At 32.6% G+C, this 9261-nt stretch overlaps 1 protein-coding gene across 1 annotated transcript; it reads right to left on the reverse strand.

Moving 5' to 3' along the window:
* Positions 1-37: 37 nt before the first annotated feature.
* Positions 38-9171, reverse strand: LOC149424076 (DNA primase large subunit-like). Its single transcript, XM_089651246.1, has 2 exons — positions 7776-9171; positions 38-4641 (listed from the first exon to the last, which is right to left on the reverse strand). The coding sequence occupies exons 1-2, from the start codon at positions 9016-9018 to the stop codon at positions 4319-4321; spliced, it is 1566 nt and encodes a 521-aa protein (XP_089507372.1). The 5' UTR covers positions 9019-9171; the 3' UTR covers positions 38-4318.
* Positions 9172-9261: the final 90 nt, after the last annotated feature.

Raw genomic sequence — 9261 nt, forward strand, 5'->3', positions numbered from 1 at the left:
GTACAAGTCTAGTTACAACTACTTCAGTAACCAGAGAAACAAAATAGTGCGTTTTTATTAATATTTCATACAAATAAAAATCTTACAAATTCGTCAGTTTCGCTTTGCGGCCATCTTGAATGGTTATAAAATAATAATATTATTACTTACCATGTCACATAATATAAAAACAGACATTTAGGCTAGTTTATTTCCTTATTTTTTAAACTCAAATTAAGAACAAATTTTGTAAAGTGGGTTCATAGTTTGGAACTATGTATATTAATAAACAATATCGGTACATTAATTTTAACAAAATAACTATTGAAATGCATTATTTGCATCTCGGTGATTGAAACAATTGTTCCTCATTGTAATAATTACATTTATACAATTTTATAAAAATTATTTATGCATGTTAAGGTGAAGAGTGTTTCTGGATATTTACTTCTTTTTCTTCCGAACTGTTGGCTTTAACCCTTTGGCATACCTACCGCCACGATTGGGGGGCTGCACTTTTTTGGCATCGGCATATTGCCCGCCCCATTGGGGCGACTAAAACTTTTCTGACATACTTAGATAGTTCACAATAAAATTATAATTTATATAAAAGCATAAAAAGTGTTTCATTTGGGGAAATATAGGGTGCAATACTGCACAGTAATAATCCTTCTCACGTATGCACAGATGTCACAAATAAAAATTAGTATGCCAATGGGTTAATAATCAAAAAAAATATTATTTCAGACTAAACCATCTGGTTATTTAACAATATTGCAGATTATTTTTTATTTATTTACCTATATAAAGTTTTTTATAAGTGGTTTTTCGATGCCTGTCTCACTAGGGTAAACCTGTGTCGAGACAGACTTATATCTGCAGCCGGCTTAAAAAGAAAATAGCAAATGAATAAGGTGTGCAGAAGTTTTTTTTTAGTGATAGCACCAAAATCTGTGGAGGCAATGCCCCCCACTGCACAAATAAGTGTGTCTCATACTTACTTTAATTATTCACATTTACAACAAGTTTTATAAAGGTGGTCTTATGACCAGGAGGCAATTTCTAACAATCAATCCTTTTTAAAATACTTTTAATAGATACTAATTTCAGAATCTCTGTCACCTGTCCAGTAAGAAATTCTAACGTTTTATGAGATCAAGATTCCCCAATATTAGAGGATATTATTGGTTACCCCAATATGTCTAGGTTGTGTTGGTGTTATTGTTCCACTGTTTTTGTCAATAGGACTCAAAAAAATAATTATTAAAAATACTAATTTCAATTGTGTTTGTAACTCCGGTTCAATGTAACTCGGATTTGCTTTGAATTTAAGAGTCATTTTCAAAATTGGAACTGTTAGTAATAAATGCACACAAGCGATAAAGTACCTATCTATAATTTTTTAAGATAACATTATTTTAACTGTCGTTTTCAAAATTGGAACTGATTTGTGCTTGATTTTGTATGGGTAATTGCAGTAATTGTAATAATAATTTGCTGTTATCACACAGTTTGCAAAACTTTACAACACCGCTCCACATGAAAAGAGTAAGGACGGGTTGTTTAACAAAGTTTGTTAAAATTTAAGTTCTGTTATTATTTCATCATGAAACTTTGAATATTAACATTTCAATTCAATGAATTCTTCAAATTGTGTGAAACAACCCATACTAAGAGTATTATGGATTACAACCAGTGGCGTCCAAAATTTTGATTTTTTGTTTTTTTTTTTTACAGTTAATTGAAAGAATCCTGAAAATCCCCACAAAAAAATAATAGTAATAAAAATAAATGGATTAAATAAAACAAATATATACAATACAATGACAAAATTAGTGCATGAAAAAATATTAAAATAATTATGATTAATTTATTATCAAAATAAACGTTGAAATCAATGGCTTATGATGATTTAATTTAATTTTTCTTATCAAGTCACTTTTTTCAGGTCATCGGAAGGGAAGCGAAGCCAAAACATACTTTTTATATTTACATGAATGATCGCATTCTATAAATTATTGAAGACACAAATAGATTATGGCATTAGGTTACAATAATTATTTTAAACAGTTGATTTTGAATGCATGAAGATGTTTTATTCCTTTAGTTTTTTGGTGAATACAGCTCAAAACAAAATTCCTGCCCAGGAACCGGAGTCGAAAACTACCAATCTCGCCAAATGCCGATCGGGTAGGATGGACATTTATTTAGTATATTAACTGCTTTAATAGCATCCGATTTTAAAATATGTCCGCATATGTGTATGTGATTGCCACCAAAAGTTGATAGAACGCATTAACAACACACCTTCAAAAGGTAATATAAAGTCATTAAAAGAGATGAAACAAAAACTAGGGTAAATAGTTACATATATAACCTAGTTTTTTTTCATCACTTTTCATAACTTTGTAACACCTTTTATAGGTGTGTTGAATTGTCATTTTGATGAGTTATCTGGTCACCAAAGCATTGTCATCGACGACGAGTCTCAGATCAATCTATTTGCCGAGTTTCAGCTCGATCGCATTCTGGAAAGTGGGTTAATTTCCGCTTCCAAGATTTGCATTCATACATCACCGAAAAAAAGAAGTGAAATTCTAACAGATGTATTTAAAAATGGTACAATCTTTTGTAATTCAATAAACACATGATTGATAATTTATTGTTGTCTTGGGGTGGTAAAGTCGCCTGGCTTTTAAATTGTAGAGAAAATTAAAAGTTACTTTAAGAAAATAAGTTAAGGATTTCGTTTTTTTTTCAATTTGAGAGCCCCCTTTCAGCACGGGGCCCTACTCCCGCATCCATTCAAAGTAGTGTTAAATTTATCTCTTTTCGAGAAAAATGTTGTAGTAATCAACACTACAACATTATGAAAATCAAAGATAAATATAAGCGGGGGACACAATTTTTTATTTTATTTAAAAGAAAGACGAACATTCCCGGGTTACGGATAACCTGACAATATTTGAAAATCACCTACAACCACCACACTAAGCGGAAAATGTTGCTTGTGTTGTGATGGAGGACTTAGCCAGCCGAGGAATTGAACAAACTGCGCCTGGGTGGGACCTAAGCGCGATGTCAACTCAGCCACCAACCGGTCATTAATAGTCACATTTTATTTTAATGTCAGTTAAATAACTATGAGAAAAAAATATTTCAACAATGGTAATGGAAAATAAAGCACTAGCTATTTCATCCAAATTACAGGTAATTTGACATCTTTCTTCACGCCGTATTTTGACATAATAATATAAAAATAGGTTTTAAAGGCAATTATTAGATTTATTTTATAATTAAACCCAAACTAAGAACCTGTGAACCTATTTTGGGTTATTAACCCCTCCTAGATAAGAAAAAAACTAACCTTAAAACTCTGACATCAATAACAATAGTCGCCAAGTGAACCATCGATTTTAATTTTAACGAAATAACTATTAAAATGCATAATTTTTCATTTTCAGTTACTGAAATGTGTAGTTGTTTCTCATTATTATCTAACAAATACAAAATGTTTTTAAAATAAAATGTGTCTATTAACCGTGTGCTGCTTATTTGTATATTTACTAATCCAAATAATTTTCTGCTAGGTAGCAGTTTTCTCCATTACTTCTTAACTTACCCATTACTAATAAATGTCTTTTAAATTTGACTGATAAACAACCATTTACTCTACATTAACGCTTCAGGGCTCTGACATTTTGGCTGTTATATTTTTTAAAGGTTCTGTCAGAAAGTCAGAGAATTTGTGTGTATTTCTGCTTCTCAATAAAATCCAAATAAATGTGATAGTTCTGAATGTATCACAAAACCAAAAACTGTTTTCGAAATGTGATGAAATGGGTTTTCAAATTTTATTACTAGAAATAAACATAATATTTTAAACCAAACAAAAAAAAGTTTTAAAAATGGCTTTACGTTTTTTTGTCTAAACGCCGAACTAAAATTACTGATAGTGAAAAACAAATACATATTTTATAAAAAAAACGTATTATAAATATTATTACCACCTCAATTTTAATTTAATATAAAATTAATGAATAAAAAATTCAAAAGTATCATAAATTTTTTCTGAAGTTGCTGTTGGAACCTTTGGTTTCATAGATGTGTACATTTTAATTATTCTTTGGTTAACTTCTACACTTGAATATAAAACTTGGTGTTTTCTCTTTCTAACACGGTTTATTTCATATTTCTAACTATGATGTAAGGGAGGTAACGATTTGTATGTTCCGAAAAACAAAAAAATTAGCCTGAGGAGTCAATGGTGGGTTATCAGTTGCGTAAAATTTAAAATACGTTTATTAGTAAGGCCCTTATTTTACAATATATTTATATTTTAAACTTCCATGTCCTCCACCATGCTTAAATCTGCTTCTGTAAACTGTTCATCGAAGCCATCTTCAAAATGGTTTGTTGATTCATCCTTCATCGAGATGTTTTGTGAATTTTGAGTGTTATAAATGTAAGTCCTTTCAGTCTTGACAATATTATCTACATTAGGTTTCCCTTGGCCAGCGGAAATATTTTGGCTCTCTTCAAAGTACTGGTTGGGGTGGTTGACTCCGAGTTCTATGTGGACATTGTTGGTGATGTCAAAGTACTTGCTGCAGGCGACTTGGTAATGCCCCTGTTTGGCCAGGTCTACTATGGTGTTGATTGCTGAAAATAGAAAAGAGCTAGTAAACAATAGTAGGTACCGTAATATGGGGCGACTTTAAAACCAGCAGGTGACTTTGATCATGGCGGATATCTGCTTAATTCTCGCTACCAATCAGAAATTACTCGCTTCTTTTTAGTGTTTTTTTTTTTCGAGTAATACTATGACGTCTTGAAAATAAATGTCAAATTAGTTGGTCTCTTTATATATTCAAACATATTGATGGTTGAATAAATTGTGAAGCTGATTTTTATATATTTTCAGACAGGGAAAAATGTAAATACATTTTATAAATTCCTCAACATTTTGTCTCATTTACATTATTGCAAAATATATCAATGTCCATCGATACATTCTATATAACTACTTTAATATTCAAATTCATATTTTATTTTTTTTTTTGGGATCGACGTATTGTTGTTTTATAAGCTTACCAAATATACCATATTTACTTATTTGTAAATAGAATACAAAGTTAAATATACATATTAAGTCAATTGAAGTTAAGCCAAAAAAGTTTATTATGCTAAAGTTGCATAAAGATAGATTTTTATTGTGTCTTAAAACCAATTTTAGGTAAGAATGAGACGAAGAGGAATATAGGATAAGGATAGGAGATGCGATATCCGATACATTCTATAATCGCATATTAATTTACAATCGTATGCGTTACTTCGTTATTGTTTAGAACGTCTACATTGTGAAATTTTTGCTTTATATTGCGCACATATACGGGGAATATCCAGGCCTCTTCAAGACTCCCTTCTGAATGGGAAAAGTTTCCGGACCGTGTTATCTCTCGAAGAGGTGATCACAATTGGCCACCGTATCCTTTTGTTGAAATACCGATGGAAACGAATGACTTTAAGAGGCATTCTGTCAACATAATGCAATTTTTAAAGGATTTTGTTATTTTTTACAGCAAACAAAAATTTCGTCTTCAAAAACGTACATGGGAGAAATATTTGCAGAAAAAAAAAGGTTTACAGGGTGTATCGGCATGTACCCGACAAACTTTAACCAGCTATTCCTCAGCACATTTGGAGTAAAAAATGTTATGGGCATTTTGCTGTCAGGTAACATTTTTTTCAATTAAAAAAAAAATAAAAAAAAATTTCCACACTCCGTCACTGTGTAAATGGGTGAAATAAGCGACAATGCCGCGCTACCCACTCCTCGCTAATGTCACCTCTTTCACACACATTCTGTCTCAAGTCCCGTGTCTAGTGTCAGTGTTGTTTTGGGAGTTCGCCTGTCATCATGCCTGATGGGAGCCGCTGCAGAAATGAAAGCAAATCATGCAAACTTAAACATTCAAAATATTACAAGACTATAACCTTGCATTGATATAAATGGCAGTCATTTCTAACAAATGCTCCAATAAAAAATATTATAACTTAAAAATTTAAATAAAATGAAATTTAATAATTATTATGTATATATCTTAGCAATCTGGCAGCATTAATTTGCCAGATGGTCAAACCCATGCATTCTTGATGTGTTTGTGTGAGTGCTTTGTGTTCGTTGCCGAGCTGTTTTATATGAACAGTTTTTTGATTCATCAGGATTGTTTTTAAAACTGTATACATTCTTTGTACCTGCAAATTAGAGGAAATACAGGTAAGTGTGTCAAGCTGATCATTACGTTCCGGTAATTCTGGAAGGCTTTTAACATAAACAATAATATTCATAAATCACAGTCCGCGACGTTGTAATTAACTAAATTTGTAAAAAATTTTTACTTAGTAGGATAGCCTTGCAAGGAACATTTTTACAAAGCACTTACAGTGATTTAAAAAAAACGGCACTATTCAAATAATCCTATTATTATTATTTATAAGTACCTAAGTGAGGAAAATTGTTTTTAAATATGCCCAGAAATATTGGACTTCGATTATAAAGTCAGCAAAAAACTACTAATTAGTTTCTTAGTTTCAAAATTAGACTATTTAATATGTGAAACGAGTAGGGAAAATGACTGGCCGTGCATTCTTTTGCATTACAGAGGTGAACAATTTCGATACAAAAATAAAATTGATGTGTAAAATACAAGAAGACGAAGTGATACGAAAAATGTAAATAATTATTATTGTAAAATAAAATATTTTATTTACCAGTTAAATATTTCTAGTTAATTTTTATTTATATATTTCTGGTACTGGATTGTGTAATATGGGCTTCGTTCATAGCGACGTCAGGAATCGGTATTTTTTAATAGAAACGCGCGTTGAGTTGAAAAACTTTGACAAAGGATAAAACAGTGGTGAAATGTGGTAAAATATGAATACTAAATTTTTTGTTAAAAAATATGTTACCGGACAGCAAAGTGGCTGTAACATTTTTTACTCCATATATGCTCAGGAATCGCTGGTTTAAAGTTTGTCGGGTATGTGCCGATACACCCTGTATAAATAAAAATGTTCATTCGTTCAAAATCTTAAATCTCTGAAAGTTCTTCATCGGTTGCTTTGAAATTTTGACACAACGTTGCATTAGAATACGCAACTGTTTTTATACACCTATATCATATAGACATAACTTGTAACAGATGAAACATGCTTTCTTTTAAAACAGCACTATCTGTTGGACGTAAAAGCAACACGCGCTATTGTTTCTCTATCTGCACAGACAGGCATAACAACGCGTGGTGGGGTACAGATAGTTTTCTAATATTGGTTCTACATGTAGACAAATGAAAAAAATTGGTTTGTCGTTTCGATCTTGACAAGACATAAATTTTTATTAAATTGGTAAGCTCTGGCGAGTCCAGGCCTATATTCAGAATTTTAAATAACAAGATTTGATCAAGAATTAAATGTTTTGTATGAAGAGAGTAGAAGTTGTGAAATTTAATGGATTCGGTGTAATTTGAGAAGTGTGAATCAAGTTTAAAATTGATATGTTTCGATAGTTTGAAAATGTGCATAAAATTTTCTGAAAAATATAATTTTATAAGTTATGTAGTTCGAAAAATAAATATTGGTCACCCCATTTTACGGTACAGGAAAATTAACTGAGATATTGTGAGCATATGAATTGTTTACAATAAAAATACATCATTCAGAATTCTCAAAGCAACCTTTAAAAATGTTAACACTAATCTTTATCATAAAATAAATTAATGATAAGAACTCACCTAGAGGATTCATTCCGTAACCAAGGAGTTTAGTTTTTAATATTGAAGGATCCGAGTGTTTGAACGGGCAACCGTGTACGTCCCCAGCCCCCAGGTTCCCTTGGATTATCTTCATACAACTGTAAGCCGAGTAGTTCTTCCTGCTTCCTTCCTTGCCGTAATTGTGGCGCACATTGTAGGCATACTGCTTCTCAAACTTGTCCAAATCCATCAACTTTGTAAACTCTTCCCTCCAAAATCTGAGGGAGTCCTCTAGTGTTACCCCCGCTGCCTTCAAGAACAGACCGTACTGAATCCTTCCCCCGTGCTTCATGTGATGCGCACTTCTCAAATGCTCGTGAAGTTGTCGCATGCAGAGAGGGTAAGCCTTAACTGACAAACCGTCCAGGCTTTCAATAGGTAATACAGATTTAGAAGTATTGCTGTAATCATTGCCAGTGTAGGAATTGTGCAGCCCTTTCAATAAGGACACTAATCTCTCGTCGTGCTCTACTTCGGGTAATCTTCGGCTGGCCACAGCGAGAGCTTGGTTTAAATGAGCTCTGTACTGTGATGACATCACCGACACAAAGTCTGAACTAGGAATATAGGCAAAACCTCCTAGTAAGTATACTCTCCTCGATCTAACCAAATCAAAAACTTCACTAAACTTCACTTTGTAAAAGCTTACCATTTCGACTTGGACGTGCGAACACGAAGTTGTAGACTCATACAGATTACTCAAAATATCTGCCTTCTCGTCTTGTGTTATGGGTATGTATTGGAGGTTGTTTATGGTTAAAAAGCTTTTGACTCCTTCTGGTTTAAGCGACATAAACCTCATTTTAAATAACTCTAGCTCTCGTGTGGTAAACCATTTCCGGAGTTCTTCAGATCTGCAATAGGCAAGCCTGAGGATAAAGTGAGAGATATGATCTCTTCGCCTCGCTTGTAAGTCAACCTCCGATGTGGTGAAGCCCGCAGCTTTGCAGGACTGCGCATAACCTTTCAATCCTTCCTTTTGTAGCTCTTCTATAACAGCCGCCTTCCATTCTTTAGAAAATAATTTGAATCCTTTCAATGTGGTGACCGTCGCCAATGTTCGCAGCACTTTAAGTCTTTCGATTGCTAACTCCTCGAATTCTTGGAGAGTGATATTATTTATAGGAGGGATTCTGTATAGTTGGAGATCATGCGGATAAAGTTCTAGGAGACTCCCGGCGTGTGTCGGTTTAATATTTCGGCGCTTGATAGTGAAATCCATGTTGGAAATAAAACTTAACGGTTAATTTGTTAATCAAAACTAAATAAGCTGAACCATATCAAACGAATACAGTTATATTGATCGTACCGCCAAATCAATTGCAAATCAATATCGAAGAAACAAACAAACCAAACACAAACGTCAATTAGAGTAAATGGCGCCAAATAAAGAGGTAAAAGTCATAGAAATTTAATTTTGATCAAATCATAGACAACATTAAATTAACTGAACCCACGGTGCTCA

Source organism: Hesperophylax consimilis, chromosome 4 (assembly GCF_061612785.1).
Source record: "Hesperophylax consimilis isolate HC1 chromosome 4, BYU_Hcon_1.0, whole genome shotgun sequence".
Lineage (NCBI taxonomy): Eukaryota > Metazoa > Arthropoda > Insecta > Trichoptera > Limnephilidae > Hesperophylax > Hesperophylax consimilis.